The sequence below is a fragment of the Pagrus major genome, chromosome 21 (genome assembly GCF_040436345.1).
Source record: "Pagrus major chromosome 21, Pma_NU_1.0".
NCBI lineage: Eukaryota > Metazoa > Chordata > Actinopteri > Spariformes > Sparidae > Pagrus > Pagrus major.
The window spans coordinates 2,440,684-2,458,609 of NC_133235.1; the positions used below are offsets into that span (position 1 = coordinate 2,440,684).

A 17,926-nucleotide genomic window follows, 5' to 3' on the forward strand; every position below is an offset into this window, starting at 1 on the left:
GTTTCACGGTGGGGATGGTGTGTTCAGGGTGATGTGCAGTGTTAGTTTTCCGCCACACATAGCGTTTTGCATTTAGGCCAAAAACTTCGATTTTGGTCTCATCTGACCAGAGCACCTTCCTCCACATGTTTGCTGTCCCCCCCACATGGCTTGTGGCAAACTGCAAACAGGATTTCTTATGGCTTTGTTTCAACAATGGCTTTCTTCTTGCCACTCTCCATTCCATGAAGGCCTGATTTGTGGAGTGCACGACTAATAGTTGTCCTGTGGACAGATTCTCCCACCTAAGCTGTGGATCTTTGCAGCTCCTCCAGAGTTACCCTGGGCCTCTTGGCTGCTTCTCTGATCAATGCTCTCCTTGCCCGGCCTGTCAGTTTAGGTGGACGGCCATGTCTTGGTAGGTTTGCAGTTGTGCCATACTCTTTCTTTAGTGTTCTCATCAAAGCGTAAGAGCTGCAGACTAAACACCAAGCTAAACTCCACTCAAAATGAAGAGATGAGTCGTCGTTGTAATCGAAGACTGGTTTACTGGTGACTCCTTCACAATGACATGGAGTGAAAACTGCAATAAAAATAAAATACAAAAGCAAATCTTGTGTCATTCTTTTACATCTTATCATTGTACTGTATACAAAGCCATGAACTAGCCCTATCTTGTAAATAGTTGACTTGTAAAAAATGCCTTTTAACCTTAACTTATTAGCTCCATTTTAATCAAATAATCCTTAATATATTAACTTAAACATGTACATAATCAAATTAAACAACTTACGACATTGATTTATCAGTCCACATGAAATTCATTTGCTGATCTAACATGTGGCTTCCTTGCATTCCTGATCTGACTGACAGGACCTCATGTGACTTTCAACTAACAAAAATACATTTCAAAATAAAAGCATTGCAAAACAGTAACTGTTGTCACAAAATAAACTTATGTCTTGTAGACATCACACTTTCCATTTTCGGATGATGGATTGAACAGTGCTCCGTGAGATGTTCAAAGCTTGTGATATTTTTTCAAAACCTAACCCTGCTTTAAACTTCTCCACAACTTTATCCCTGACCTGTCTGGTGTGTTCCTTGGGCTTCATGATGCTGTTTGTTCACTAATGTTCTCTAACAAACCTCTGAGGCCTTCACAGAAGAGCTGTATTTATACTGAGATTAGATTACACACAGGTGGACTCCATTTACTAATTAGGTGACTTCTGAAGGCAATTGGTTGCACTGGATTTTATTTAGGGGTATCAGAGTAAAGGGGGCTGAATACTTTTGCACGGCACACTTTTCAGTTTTTTATTTGTAAAAAAAATTGAAAACCATGTATCGTTTTCCTTCCACTCCACAATTATGCGCCACTTTGTGTTGGTCTATCACATAAAATCCCATGGTCTGGGACGCTGCCCTTCTTTTGTTTATTTTGGCCAGCCCATCAGTTTGTTTGTTTGATTGTTTAGGGTTTTTATCCTCTGTTTGGTTACTGTTCATTTAATACATTCATCCTCTTTTAAACTGCAACTTGACTATTTGTGTTACACCTCTTTTGGTGTACACACACACACACACACACACACACACACACACACACACACACACACACACACACACACACACACAGGTGCAATGGAGAGGCAAAAGCAAGACAACCCCCATAAAGGGAATGGTTTTGTATTTGGTGGCCACAGACAATTGCTCTCTCCTTATCCTTCCTGACTGATTCTTCTCTAGTTTTCTGTTCTGCTAGTGTCCTTGTCAATAATGGTAGCATGAGGCGCTAACCTGCAGCCCAATCAGGTTGCACAGCTCCAGCTCCTCCAGGATGGCACATCCATATGTGCGGTTGCAAGAAGGTTTGCTGTGTCTCCCAGCAAAGTCTCAAGAGCATGGAGGAGATACCAGGAGACCGACTGTTACACGAGGAGAGCTGGACAGGGCCATAGAAGGGCATCAAGCCAGCAGCAGGATCGGTATCTGCTCCTTTGTTAGAGGAGGAACAGGAGGAGCATTGCCAGAGCCCTACAAAATGACCTCCAGCAGACCTACTGGTGTGCATGTTTCTGACCAAACTGTCAGACTCCATGAGGGTGGCATGAGGGCCCAACGTCCTCTAGTGGGACCTGTGCTCACAGCCCAGCACCATGCAGCTCAATCACGAGGGAACACCAGAATTGGCAGGTCCGTCATTGGCACCCCATTCTCTTCACAGATGAGAGCAGGTTGACACTGAGCACAAGTGACAGGCGTGAAAGAATCTGGAGACCGGTCATGCTGGATGACGTTACAGGCAGCACAACGTTCACCACGGCGGTGAACGTTGTGCTGCCTGTAACATCATCCAGCATGATCGGTTTGGTGGTGGGTCAGTGATGGTCATTCATCATTCCTGGACAGCCCTAATATGTACATATACATATACTAGGTCTGTCAAAGTTAAAACGATAACGCGTTAACACAAATTCCTCATAACGCCGTAATTTTTTTAATTTTTTGTGAATTGAGTTACCACCGGAGTATGACGAGTCTCAAATACCATTTGCTGGCCAAGCACACAGCTGATGCAGAGAGCCCTCCTCCCCCTCTTCAAAGGCAGACCATGCTGTATAGTTTGCAACAGAGACGCCTGGACAACTCTACATGCGACAAACTTTCAACTGTTGGTGGCTACAGCTTGCAGGCCAGTTAACATTGTTTAGTGAACCTTTACGAGTGTAAAGTTGGACACTACATTGTGTTAGTATTACTAAGGAAGGTTACATTCAGGTCAATATGCCCATCTGTTGCTGCTTCCTGGGCTTGAGATTGCCATGTTATGCTTTCAGCATATTTTTTGAGCATGTAGTATCTTTGAGGGTATTCTGGAGAATATTGTGGACAGTATCTGTCATTGTTGTGGATTGTTGCAATAATAACTAACATACATTTGCATGAAGCAAGCATATTTGTCCACTCCCATATTGATAAGAGTATTAAAAACTTGAAAAATATCCTTTTAAAAGGTACATTTAGAACAGATATAGTACCAGCTACCTAATTTATACACACACATATACTGTATCTATATATATATTTAAAAGCACTCAACCCGCTAGCTCGATGCGAACACATAGGGGTTAGCTTCGCTAAAGTGGTAAAAGAATATTTACAAACGATACATTTTAATTCACATACTTAACATAAAAGGATATGCATGCTCATATTTACAGGCATACAGTATTTCTAGGGCTGGGCGATAAAACGATCTTGATCATTTTCATGATAAAATTTTCCACGATAACGATGACAAATTTATTAAATTTATTTTTGATAGTTATTTTTGAGTCCGTTTTCCTCTACCTAGAAAACACTACACCAACAGCCAATTGCACAGCAGAGAAACAAATGCATGTGGTTGATACATGTTTCCGGCCCCTCCCACTCACAACAACTCAGAATGAAGGTGACCACCTGTGTGTCTAGCCGACACAAGAAAATGAGCGGTCCGACTAACAAAACTGAGTGCAAGGAAACTGCAAAAGAAGAAATTGTACCGAAGAAAGGTCATACCTGAAGTCTGACAAAGGACAGACCACCATTAGGTGCAAAATGTGTGGGCGACCAGTCCTCAGCAGAACTGGAAACACCACAAACCTCTTCTATCATCTCAAAAGGTACCGTCCCAAACAGTACTCCAAAAGCATGAGTTAGCGCTATCATGCTAGCGTCAGCCTCTCCTCAAGTAGCCAAAAGCCTGGGCCTACTGCTTCTACTAGTCAAACTTCAGTTCGACAACCAACAGTTGCCGCTGCTTTTTCAGCCATTACCCCATATGAGCAGAAACCGAAGCGACACAAAGACATTACCAGCGCAGTTACGTACTGTATCGCTAAAGATGTGATGCCTATAAGCACGGCTGGAAAATCAGCTCTATGCAGAGTGTATGGTAAAGTTGGAGGAGCAGCTCAGAGATGTCACCGCTGATATGTGGTCTGGTTGCACGTCCGAACCACATCATGTCTTTCGGAACAGGAGGCATTAAAGCTGAACTGAATGTGAAAATATTCAATATTCAAAGAAGTAGCATAGTCATCCTCAACATTTACCATTTTCTTTTCTTTTCTTTACTACCTCTAAAATGTTTGAGACACGTTTGAAATAAGCGATTTTTTGTACATATTCATCATTTTATTTATTCAGTGTTTAACATAAAGCCATTTGGTTGGTTGGTTCTGTTGAATGTTTGTCACCTATTCATTCTGACAATAAATAATTGTATTTTATAAACCATAATTAACTTTCTGGTTTGTTTTGGGTTCTATCCTAAGGAAATACTCTTAAAACTGTCAATTCAACATTATTATTGTTAAATTTACTGTATATCATGACAATTATTGACATCGATCAATATAAAAAAACATATTGTGATAACAGTTTTGGCCATATCGCCCAGCCCTAAGTATTTCATATGCTTTGGAAACATGATTCACTCAATCTGCTGCTGTAGCTTCAACACTGAGACACTACAGGAAGCTCAAGGGGTCAAAACGCAAACTCAAAATTACCAGTTGGTTTGAAATACAGCCACCACTAGTGGAGATGTTGCATGCAATGAGAGGCCAGCACATGGACATCTTGATGTTTCCTATTATATTTATTCTTATAGCACTAGTTTGATGAGCAGGAACAGCTATAACAAATTTATATGCAGTACAGCAAGATGCTACTGAAATAAAATGTAGACGACTGACTGATGTGATATGCATTGTTACTAGAAATATGACTATTGATATATTGTCTCTAGAAGTGAATGATTTAACTGGTTAAAACGGACATTACTTTTTGTGTTATGACAGAGAGATTAAAGGACCGAAAAATGGCACTGTTGTGTACCACAATCGAATTCCAGGTACCGGTATCGGTTCAAATGTGAACCCAACCCTACGCAAAGCACCTGTCCATCTCATGCTCCATTTGGCTGAAGGAGGGGGCTGAAGAAGTGAGATCCATGGCTTCAGACTTGGAGGTGCTGATTCTTCTCATCCCAAGTGCTTTACACTCAACTGCAAACCAACCCAGTGCCTGCTTGAGGTCAGAGATCAAAGAGGTCAGCATAACCAAGTCATCTTCAAAAAGCAGAGACGCAATTCTCAGGGTCTCAAACTGGGCACTCTCTAAACCACAGCTGCACCTTGAGATCCTTTCCATCGATATCACAAACAGCATCAGAGGCAACCCCGGAGGAGTCCAACACCCACTGGAAACGTGTGACTTTGAGAATACGGACACATCTCTCACTTTGGTTGTATAGGGATAGTTTGTAGCAATGCCATGGGTACCGCATACTCTCACAGTATGCCCCGCAGGACATGGTCACAGGCCTTCTACAAGTCCACAAGGCTTGTAGACTGGACGAGCAAACTCCCGCAACAATGAAAATGAGAACCAGGAGCCACCACCACGGTCTGCCATTCCAAAGGTACTGCCCCCCACCTCATTGTGAAAATGAAGAGGCATGCCAATCAAGACAGCCCATCAATGTTTGGAGCCTTCAGCATCTCAGCGCAAATCTCATCCTTCCTTGGCGCCTTGCTGCCAAGGAGCAACACAGCAACCTCTGCCAGGAATATGGAGGCGTCTTCCCCTGAGCCTCCCGCTTGACAATATCCTCAGAACATAGTCTGGGCCAAGCCCTGCTTTCGCTCCCTGAGTCGCTGATGGTCTGCCAGAATTTCCTTGAGGCCAAGCAAAAGTCCCTGTTTCCATCCAGGGGGTCAGTGTGGACATTGTGGAGGATTATAAGTATCTGGGGCTCCACATTGATAATAAACTGGACTGGATAAAGAACACTAACGCCCTCTACAGGAAGGGACAGTGTCGTCTCTATTTTCTGAGATGGCTGAGGTCCTTCAACATCTGCCGGACTATGCTCAGGATGTTTTATGAGTCTGTGGTGGCGAGTGCTATCCTCTATGCTGTTGTGTGCTGGGGCAGCAGGCTGAGGGTAGTGGACTCCAAAAGACTGAACAGACTGATCCACAAGGCCAGTGATGTTGTGGGGGTGGGGCTGGACTCTCTGATAGTGGTGTCGGAGAGGAGGATGCTGTTCAAGTTACATGTCATCCTGGACAATGGCTCCCATCCACTCCATGATGTGGTGGTCAGCCACAGGAGTACATTCAGTACTAGACTAATCCCACCAAGATGCACCACAGAGCGCCACAGGAAATCATTCCTGCCTGTGGCCATCAATTGTTCAACTCCTCGCTATGAGTGTCAGACACTGTGAGTCAATAGGAGGACTCTGGACGCTTTGTTTCTCTCTAATGTGCAATAATTAAGAAAAACAATGTGCAATAACCCATATATTTTCAACTGTAGCATTATTTATTACACTGTAGAGATAGACCGATATGGTTTTTTCAGGGCCAATACCGATACAGATTATTAGTAGTCAAGGAGGCCGATAACCGATATTTGGAGCCGATATTAATTTGCAGTAAAAGAGAAAATATTGGCCTTGATGCAGTTACATTATGTCTTAAGTCTTGAACAGCAATATCCTGCTCCTCTCTACAAGAAACTGTCAAAGACAGCTTCAGGACACACTTCATCTAACAATATGTCATTTTCTGCTGCTTGGGATCTCTCAATCAACACAGAAAAAGGTACAGTAAAATAACTTGGTAGTTAAACAGCCATTATTGCCCTACAGTTTTCTCTCAGCCAGACGGTGCTTTGCTGTCAGTTTCTGCAGCTTCTCACGTGGCTCTCACACACTCACACACTCACACACACACACACACACACACACACACACTATTCTCTAGCCATCCCCTCAATGTGCTTCCCTGCAATAAAACTGAATTTTACTCACACACACACAAACACTTCATACTTTGATCACTGACTATTTCCCTATCAATATTATCAGCAACCTTGTTTCAAGTGATTAAACCGTTAAAAACACTAAATAGCCTGCAGCATCTTCTCTTTAATAATCAGTGTTTATCATAGGAACAGACAGCTGCCGCTAACGTATTGGGCCTCACAGTAACGTTGGTAGTCGTGAGTTGTACAGTTTCGCTACAGTCTGCTGAGCGTCTAGAGCCAGAAGGAGAAAGCGGACCGGTGGGGCTACCGGCGGGCTACGTTACTATCACGGACTATTTCCATATCGATATTATCAGCAACCTTGTTTCGAGTGATTAACAAGCACGTCTGGAGTGACTGCGAGCGGAGAGGAGAAAAAGTTTTGCCGAACGGAACCGGCGCTGTTCCTGGGGGCTTGGTTTCGAAGGTAAGTTAAGGCAGCAGACTCTCCCAAAATTGTAATAAACATCCCAGTCCTCTACACTCAACAACTACTAGTAACATTACTGTGAGCCCATTAACGTTATATAAACATAAGCGGCAGCTCTGCTCGCTCGCAGTCCCTCCAGACGTGCGTGTTAATCACTCGAAACAAGGTTGCTGATAATATCGATATGGAAATAGTCTGTGATAGTAGAAGTCTGTGTGTGAGTGAGTGAGAGAGTAAAAACCTAATTAACTCAATTCAGTCCAGTTTTATTGCAGGGAAGCACGTTGAGGTGAAGGCTGATTAGCATTAGCGTAACGTTTGCCCACCGGTCCGCTTGGCTCTACACGCTCAGCAGACTGTAGCGAAACTCTACAACTCATGTGAGCACTGTGCATGCACAGCTTTCACTGCTGATTGGCTGTTACCTGTGCCGTGGCTCTGCGTGTAACCAGAGCGTGTAACCAATCAGATGGTGCTGTGGGTGGGACAATGCTGGAGACAGAGTAGTGACAGCAGACAGAGAGGCACGGCTGCATCAGAGCCAAAATAACCCAGTTTTAAATTGATCTCTTATCGGCCGTCGGATTAAAAAAAAGGCCGATGCCGATATGCTTCAAAATGCCGAATATCGGCGCCGATAATCGGCCCGGCCGATAATCGGTCTATCCCTATTACACTGTATATATGGATATATTCTAGTAGAATGTACATTTTTTGTATTTTTGTTCTGATTTTGTTATTCTTGCTTATATATAGTTTTATTATTATTTTTTTTTTTTTTTCTGCATATTTCTGGACTTTGAATGGGAGCAGCTGTAATGGAAGCAATTTCCCCTCGGGGATCATAAAGTATTTCTGATTCTGATTCTTTATAGCCTCCCTTAACTCCTCCGACACCTGGGTTTTTGCTTCAGCAACCACTGAAGCTGCTGCCCTTCTGGCCTGCAAGTATCTGTCTGCTGCTTCAGGGGAACCAAGCCCAAAAAGAATCCTTCTTTAGTTTGATGGCTTCCCTCAGCACTGGGATCCACCAGTGGGTGTGTAGGTTGCCGCCACGACTGGCACCAATGACTTTCTGACCACCATTCCTAGCAGATGCCTCTGCAATGGAGGCTTTGAAAATGGCCCACTCGGATTCCATGTCCCAAGCATTCCTTGGAATGAGCAAGAAATTCTTCCGGAGTCGGAGCTGAAGACTCAATAGACAGAGGCTATCACTAGATGAGTTCACCCTCACTACTTGTTTGGGTTTACCAGTAATACTAATGGTACTTGTTGATTATGCAGGAATCAACAGGCTCTGATGTCACACTGATGTCAACATGGAAGTTTCATGGGGGAGATTGTGTTGAACTGGTGTAGCTGTTCTTTTCAAGGTGTGTGAAGACTGAGTAGAGAGAAGTGAAGATGGCATCCTCTGGATCTGTTGGTTCTACCCATCTAATGCAATAGCTTAATCCTGGAAGTTGGGGTGTAGCCAGGTCTCTGTAAAGATGTAGACACAACAGTCTCTGATTTGCTGAGTGAGCCTGAGTTAGGGATAGACCAATTATCGGCCGGGCCGATTATCCGCGCCGATATTCGGCATTTTGAAGCATATCGGCATCGGCCTTTTTTTTAATCCGACGGCCGATAAGAGATCAATTTAAAACTGGGTTATTTTGGCTCTGATGCAGCCGCGCCTCTCTGTCTGCTGTCACTACTCTGTCTCCAGCATTGTCCCACCCACAGCACCATCTGATTGGTTACACGCTCTGGTTACACGCAGAGCCACGGCACAGGTAACAGCCAATCAGCAGTGAAAGCTGTGCATGCACAGTGCTCACGTGAGTTGTAGAGTTTCGCTACAGTCTGCTGAGCGTGTAGAGCCAAGCGGACCGGTGGGCAAACGTTACGCTAATGCTAATCAGCCTTCACCTCAACGTGCTTCTCTGCAATAAAACTGGACTGAATTGAGTTCATTAGGTTTTTACTCACTCACTCACTCACACACAGACTTCTACTATCACGGACTATTTCCATATTGATATTATCAGCAACCTTGTTTCGAGTGATTAACACGCACGTCTGGAGGGACTGCGAGCGAGCAGAGCTGCCGCTTATGTTTGTATAACGTTAATGGGCTCACAGTAATGTTACTAGTAGTTGTTGAGTGTAGAGGACTGGGATGTTTATTACAATTTCGGGAGAGTCTGCTGCCTTAACTTACCTTCAAAACCAAGCCCCCAGGAACAGCGCCGGTTCCATTCGGCAAAACTTTTTCTCCTCTCTGCTCGCAGTCACTCCAGACATGCTTGTTAATCACTCGAAACAAGGTTGCTGATAATATCGATATGGAAATAGTCCGTGATAGTAACATAGCCCGCCGGTAGCCCCACCGGTCCGCTATCTCCTTCTGGCTCTAGACGCTCAGCAGACTGTAGCGAAACTCTACAACTCACAACTACTGACGTTACTGTGAGGCCCAATACGTTAGCGGCAGCTGTCTGTTCCTATGATAAACACTGATTATTAAAGAGAAGATGCTGCAGGCTATTTAGTGTTTTTAACGGTTTAATCACTTGAAACAAGGTTGCTGATAATATTGATAGGGAAATAGTCAGTGATCAAAGTATGAAGTGTTTGTGTGTGTGTGAGTAAAATTCAGTTAGTTTTATTGCAGGGAAGCACGTTGAGGGGATGGCTAGAGAATAGTGTGTGTGTGTGTGTGTGTGTGTGTGTGTGTGTGTGTGTGTGTGAGCCACATGAGAAGCTGCAGAAACTGACAGCAAAGCACCGTCTGTCTGAGAGAAAACTGTAGGGCAATAATGGCTGTTTAACTACCAAGTTATTTTACTGTACCTTTTTCTGTGTTGATTGAGAGATCCCAAGCAGCAGAAAATGACATATTGTTAGATGAAGTGTGTCCTGAAGCTATCTTTGACAGTTTCTTGTAGAGAGGAGCAGGATGTTGCTGTTCAAGACTTAAGACATAATGTAACTGCATCAAGGCCAATATTTTCCCTTTTACTGCAAATTAATATCGGCTCCAAATATCGGTTATCGGCCTCCTTGACTACTAATAATCTGTATCGGTATCGGCCCTGAAAAAACCATATCGGTCTATCTCTAGCCTGAGTCTTGTTTCAATAGCCTGAAGTAGGCTGGGTAGAGGAAGAGCCTTAGGTCTAAGCTGGGTTAGGTTAGTTCTGATCCTGGTTCTCTTCCCCCTCTTCCTGGGTCGATCACACCGCTTGCAGTGATGTTTGGTCCCACTGGTCCAGCTGGTTGGTCGGTAGATGCCATTGACAGAGATTGTGTCATACTCCGCTGCATTTAAGCCAATTCCCACACTTCGTTTTCCAAAGATTATGGGTGTATTTCTGTCATAAGTAGTAAGTGCTCCGGTAATAAAGGAGCACAACATTTGCAAATTCATGTATAGGGATAGGGTTATAGGGACATGAAAATGTTTTAGGGAGCTACTGGTCACTGTAACTGCTGCCATCACCATGGTAAAGAATCGTGAAAATAACTAAATTTAGTTCTAAGGGCCAAACTTAAATAATTTATAACTAAAAAAGTATTTGAGGTAGTACATGATTTATGAATTAGAAGTTTTTACATGTAATGTTTCTATTTCATTTTAGAAAATCTATGACTCAAGAGTTTCCGTTTGTGACATACTAATTTACAATAACACTGCCATCAAAATGGATAATCATAAATATCTAGACTACCAAGATTCACCTATGTGTCAATGAAAGAATTACTTTGTAGGTGAACATGCTACATTGTTAGTGATTCACCACCTGTGCAAATCAAAGAAATACTTAATTTCCATTCAAGAAGTGAGTGGGAAATGAGGGTCACGTGCTCCATCATCAGATGCTTTATCAGTATAAAAATGTCTTCAGGTGGTTTTCCAGTAATACTTTTAAAGTCTCTGGTTGGTGGCTCTATGTTCTTAGTGATCCCCGAATGACATCCCAATAAGGAGCCAAGGGCTTTACTTAGATGAGTATTATGGTGGGAAAACAAATTATAATGAGGAACTCGGGAGAGTTGGAGCTGGCAAAAGTGGCATTGTATGGACAAATCTCTTTCAGCAGGACACAAATGAGAAATATACGGAAAAGTGGGGAGACTATCTGGAATATATTGGGAATGTGAATGGACCTTGAAGTGATTTAACATATTTACCGCTTATATCCATTTATTCTTTTTGTTTACTACCCTTTATTCTCCTTTTATTTTGCTGACCTATGATTATTTTGTTGTTTTTATTGTTATTTTATTTTATATCTATTGTTATTATTTGATCTGACCAGATTGTGCAAATGTTCATAGAAAAAAATCTATATTATCCTTATTGTTAAATAAAATGTTTCTGGTTGGGGTTTCTATTGCTATGTCACCTGGAAACAGGCTAAGTGTACTGCATGAAAATTAAACCTGACCACAGAGGTTTGCCTGTTTGAAAACACAGTTGAGAAAGAATAAACATGTGACAGAAAAACAATCCCTAGGATTTAACACTCACAACATGAACAATGGCCAAACCATACTCAACCTCTATCTAGCCACTGGACTGTATTGAGCATACTGTCAAGTGTGTGCAGGAGCTACTGCTCTCAAGCAGATCGGTCACCAAAGAGAACAGTATGCTGCGACCAAACAGCGAGGATACAGCTGTTGCACCAAGACTTTACCAGAAGGGGGCACAAGTGTGAAATCCACCACTCCACTATGGAGTAACAAGGACAGACAGAGTGGGAAAGGAGCCTGATAGAAAGAGATGGAACACACAGAAACAGCCAGCAGATACTCTAGGTATAGAGATACAGATGAAAGAGTAGGTGTACATTTACAATTAGAGAATAAACTGACACTTGATAGAAGAAACAGAAATATAAAATTAAAGTATAGAAGTATGTAGGTGTTCAATGTAAAGAAAACCACAAGGCTTCAAAAACACAACAGAAGAACTTTTAAGATCTGATATAACGTGCTCGAACAAAAACAAGTTGAACTTCAAGTTTAGGACCTGTGACCATGGAGAAGAGAAATCAATCTTGAGAAAACAGACACACACAAGGGGTAATTCACAGGGTTGCAAGTAGGTAGGCAATTTCAGAATTTTGTAAACAATTCGTTAATACAGTTAGAGAAAGAAGAAGGTTCTTTAAGGCACGATAATTTTACTGCTTTGAATAGTTTAAGATAATGTATCCTATTCTGACACTTTAAGACCCACAGTCACCCTGTGACTTTTATCTATTATAATTATACTGCACGGACACTACATCTAGGGGGAAGATATATGATAAATCACACTGTCAAGTGGGCTAAGCATACATACAATCAGACACCCATACGTGAATTCACACTACTACCAATTCAAGAAAATCATTCAGCGGTGTCTGTGCTATAGTTAAGACAAGTGACTTCAAGCAGAGATGGCAAATACTCATTCACAGTTATACTTAAGGTTAGTGGTACCTCTTCATTTAGGTTGGAAGCCAACAGGACTCCTGACACTCCAGACCCGGACAGAGCAACACGACCAGCAGCGGCTGCAGCCGCTGCAGCAGCACTCAGTGGACTAATGGCTCCTGTTAGGAAAACACATGACAATAAACAGGTCAAAATCACATGTGTAATGCAACGGAAGAAATGCAGAATGATTAAAACTAGAAACACAAACACGCCCTTGTTAACACCAACTTAAACAATGAAAAAAAATTATATGAACTTCTGTCATTCTGTCAGGTGTAATACTTCCCTTTTCAATTGATTTAATAGATTCTAAATTACAGAAATGTTGTTAACAGAAACGCAATACATACTACTGTGTTACAATTAATCTATTATGTAGAAGCCATTATTTAGACCTGCAGTCGTGGTCAAAAGTTTACTTACACTCGTAAAGAAAATGTACATTATATCCTGGCAGTCTTGATTTCCAATGATTTATACAATTCTCATTTTTCTGTGATGGAATGATCCCAAACGCACATCAACAGTGGTAAAGGAATGGCTTAACCAGGCTAGAATAAAGGATTTTAGGAATGGTCTTCACAAAAGTCCTGACTTGAACCCCATTGGAACATGTGGACTGTGCTGAAGAAACAAGTCCGTGCCAGGAAGACAACAAATTTAGTTGAACGCCTGTCAAGTTGAATTCTGTCAAGAGGCGTGGTCAAAAACTCAGCGAGAGGCCTGCAAGAAGCTTGTGGATGGCTATCAAATGCACCCAATTAAGGTGAAAATGGTCAAGGAATGTTTCACCAAATATTAGGATTACTGTATGTATATTTCTGATGCAGCAGATTTGGTCACATTTTCAGAAGTAATAATAATATAATTCACAATAAATCCATATTTGAACCACACACAATTTTTTTTTTTGCGACAAAGACGTATGTGTTCCACTTATTCCATCACAGAAGAATGAACATCGTAGAAATCATTGGACCTTAAGACTGCCATGATATATAAGTTCTTTACAAGTGTAAGTAAACTTTTGACCATGATCGTAAGTAGTTTGAGCATGGTGTTGAGCATAGCAAATTGGGGTAACTCAAATACTTGATAACACATCCCCATCTACCTCTTGCTATGTACTCAGTGTAAGTGAGGATTATGCGCTCTCCCATTTGAATGTAATAAAAACATAATTGAATAAATAAATGAACTACACTGCTCAAAAAAATTAAGGAAACACTTAATGGTCACAGTATAACACCAAGTCATTAAACTTCAGGGATGTGAAGTGATTGTGAATCAGTTTCACCTGCTTTCGTGCAAATGAAAGTGACAACAGGTGCAATGGAGAGGCAAAAGCAAGACAACCCCCAAAAAGGGAATGGTTTTGTATGTGGTGGCCACAGACAATTGCTCTCTCCTTTTCCTCCCTGACTGATTCTTCTCTAGTTTTGTGTTGTTCTAGTGTCCTTTTCACCATTGGTAGCATGAGGCGGTACCTGCAGCCCAATCAGGTTGCACAGGTAGTCTAGCTCCTCCAGGATGGCACATCCATACGTGCGGTCACAGGAAGGTTTGCTTCATCTCCCAACACAGTCTCAAGAGCATGGAGAAGACACCAGCAGACTGGCCGTTACACACACCTTTGGCGCACTGTTCTCCTCACAGATGAGAGCAGGTTCACACTGAGCACATGTGAAAGGGGTGGAAGAGTCTGGAGATGCTGTGGTGAACGTTATGCTGCCTGTAACATCATCCAGCATGACCGGTTTGGTGGTGGGTCAGTGATGGCCTGGGAAGGCATATCCTTGGAGGGTCGCACAGAAGTCCATGTCATAGCCAACAGTACCCTGACTGCTGTTAGGTACCGGGATGAAATCCTCAGAGCGACTGTCAGAACATACGCTGCTGCAGTGGGCCCTGGGTTCCTCCTGGTGGAGGACAATGTCTGGCCTCATGTGGCCAGAGTGTGTAGGCAGTTCCTCAATGACGAATGTATTGATGCCATTGACTGGCCCTCTCGTTACCCTGACCTAAATCCAAATGAGCACCTATGGGACGTTATGTATCGATGCATCAGATGCCGCCAAGTACCGCCACAGACTGTCCAGGAGCTCACTGATTCCCTGAACTAGGTCTGGGAGGAGATCCCCCAGGACACCATCTGCTCACTCATCAGGAGCATGCCCAGATGCTGTCAGGAGTGCATACAGGCATGCCGGGGCCATACACACTACTGAGTGACATTATGACATCACATAAGATTCACATAAGTTGGATCAACCTGTGATTGAATCCAGCCCTCAGTGGGTTGATGATTTTGGTTTCCATTGACCGTTGTAACGTCATTTTGTTCTCAACAAATTAAACAATGTACATCAGTACAGCTTTTGAACTTAAATAATTTGTTCATGAAGATCTGATGTGTGATTAAGTGTTCCCTTCATTTTGTTGAGCAATGAATTTCTTACAGGAAGTTAAGAAATTAAGAATGAAAATGTTATACCAAACCATTTCAGTTAATTTAAATATTTCCAGGGCTTTACGACATCCTGCAATCACATCATACTGATCTAGACTTTTTACACTCACCAGATTTTCCACCATATTCAGGGCTAGTTAATGTGATTACATGTACACTCTGTTACTGCATGTGCAAAGGACTGAATCACACTCATGAAACAGCAATTCTGTGATTATGACGTAACCTTAAACGCTACTTTTTTTTGTGCATACACAGATGCACTGATACTCCCCCAAAAAGGCCTTTTCCACTAATATTTGGAAGCTGGATAAGTGATATCTAGCTGAGAAACCTCAGTTTAAACAAAAGCTCAACTAATACTAAAACCGAAAATGACAAAAGCTACTTTTATTTACCAATACTAAGGATTATTCAAATTCTAAGCAAAGGGCAGAAAAATATTATAGTTAATTCAGGCTTATGAATTCCAGAAGACAAGCAAGTAAATGTGTAATCAAGGAAACTGCATTGTACCCATCCTAAGGCCAGTATTTGCCTCAACTATTAATTAAGCTGTAATATCAATTAATCACTCAGGCCATTCAGAGAAAACCTATTTTTTCCAGTCCTGGTGCATTTAGACAACCAGAGCAGGACATGACAAAAGACAGGACAAGAAACAGCAGAGACACACTAAATGAAAACAGAATGAAGAAAAAAGAAAGGATAGGTACCTCCACCCTGTGAGAGGGAGAGAGAAGATGAGTAACCTCCTCCACTAGAGTAGGAAGCTAGCGCTCCAGATGGGGTACCTACAAGACAATGACAACTAGATTTATACCAAAAAACACTCATCTAACCAAGCCCAACCAAACCACCTGAGTATGTACATTATTACAAGTATATTATTTAAACTTTAACAGTATTATGCAACCTCAATTCCAAAAAAGCTGGGACGCTGTACAAAATGTAAACAAAAACAGAATGCAATCATTTGCACACAAACTGTTCCCCAGCCCATGTAGTAATATCCTTTTATACAATCATGTTTCACAAAGTGGTCAACCTCGCCCCATCCTTGCTTGTGAGTGTCTGGGCCATTTGAAGATGCCCCTTTCATACCCAATCATGATACTGATGATCACCCGTTACCAATTAACCTGTTACCTGTGAAATGTTCCAAACAGATGTTTTTGGAGCATTCCACAATGTTCCCAGTCTTTGGTTGCCCCTGTCCCAACTTTTTTGAAACAAACATCAACATCAAAACATCACCATCAACAAAAAAACAGCTTGATTAGGTCAACATTAAATATATTGTCTTTGTACTGATTAAATTGAGTATATGTCAGAAAGGATGGCAAGTAATTACATTCTGTTTTATTTTATGTTTTACACAGCTTCCCAACTTTAATAGAATATGAGTTGTACTGTAGTGAGTAAAACTTGTCAAGTAAAACTGAGTTATGCTAGCATTCTATTATGTCAAAATACAAATAAAATACAATATATACAAATACTTGTATATGAATATATACAAATACTTGTATATGAATATATATAACAATAAACAAACAAAAAAACCCACAAAAAACAAACAAACAAGCAAACAAAAAGGGTAGGTCACTTATACTAAATGAAGAATTGGACAGTAGCATAGATGGCAGTTATTAAAGTGTACAATCACATACATCTGTACAAAGCATGACATTAAAACAGATCAGACAACGTACAAAGGGTTGTTTGTCAGTTTGGGATGTTAGGAAAAGTCAATTTATTTGTGTATGCAAAAAATGGGCCCCATGTTTTCCTGAAAGAAGCAGACGATCCCCTCAGTGTGGAACGGATTTTCTCCATGTTGATAAAGTAAAAAATGTCCTTTATCCATACATGACAGGTTGGTGGAGTCGGGGATTTCCACTTCATAAGAATGAGACGTCTAGCTAAGAGGGTTACAAAGCTACCAGGTTGTTCTTATAATTTGGTATAGCAGGTATGAGGGTAACTCCAAATAGGGCAGTAACCGCCGATGGTGTGAAAAGGACAGAGATGATCTGTGAAATAGTATTAAAAATCTCCATCCAAAAGGTATTCAGAGAAGGGCACGCCCAAAGCATATGAAAATAGGTAGCCGGGTACTGGCGACATCTGTCACAAATAGGATCAACATCACCATATATTTTAGACAGTCTGACCTTAGTTAAATGATGGCAGTGAAGAATCTTACATTGTAGCAACCCGTGCCTAGCGGATATGGAGGAAGAATGGACCAGCCGCAGACACTCATCCCAAACATCATCTGCAAGTTCACATTGTAAATCATTCTCCCATAGCGTCCTAATAGTATGAAGTGAGGCCGGGTTTATAGAGTGAATGAGATTATATAACACAGAGATGATGCCCCTGGTAGCAGGCAGTGGGGTCAAGAATGGGTCCAGGCCAGTGGGTTCCGGTAAATTAGGAAAACTGGGGTAAACATTTCTAACAAAACTACGGATCTGTAAATATCTAAAAAAGTTATTTTTAGGAAGAGCCAACTTCTCTGAAAGCTGCTGGAAAGATGAAAATATGTCATCATTATACAAGTCCTTGATTGTTTTGATACCCCACGCCTGCCAGGAAGAGAACGCTCTATCGAATAGTGAAGGGTGAAATAACAGATTTGGTGCTAGCGGGGCCAGTTGAGAAGGAGCCTGAAGGCCGAAATATCGTCTGAA

General features: G+C 41.8%; 1 protein-coding gene across 2 annotated transcripts in view; it reads right to left on the minus strand.

Moving 5' to 3' along the window:
* The window catches only part of LOC141016459 (polypyrimidine tract-binding protein 2-like), a 54,945-nt gene that overhangs the window by 15,091 nt on the left and 21,928 nt on the right, over nucleotides 1–17,926 (minus strand). Inside the window, exons 10-11 of one of the 2 annotated variants that reach the window (XM_073490835.1) lie at nucleotides 15,944–16,021; nucleotides 12,761–12,873 (exon numbers count right to left, since the gene is read on the minus strand). In XM_073490835.1, coding sequence (XP_073346936.1) covers nucleotides 12,761–12,873; nucleotides 15,944–16,021 — 191 coding nt within the window. The remainder of the gene's footprint in view (nucleotides 1–12,760; nucleotides 12,874–15,943; nucleotides 16,022–17,926) is intronic. The other variant, XM_073490836.1, reaches the window with a different exon arrangement.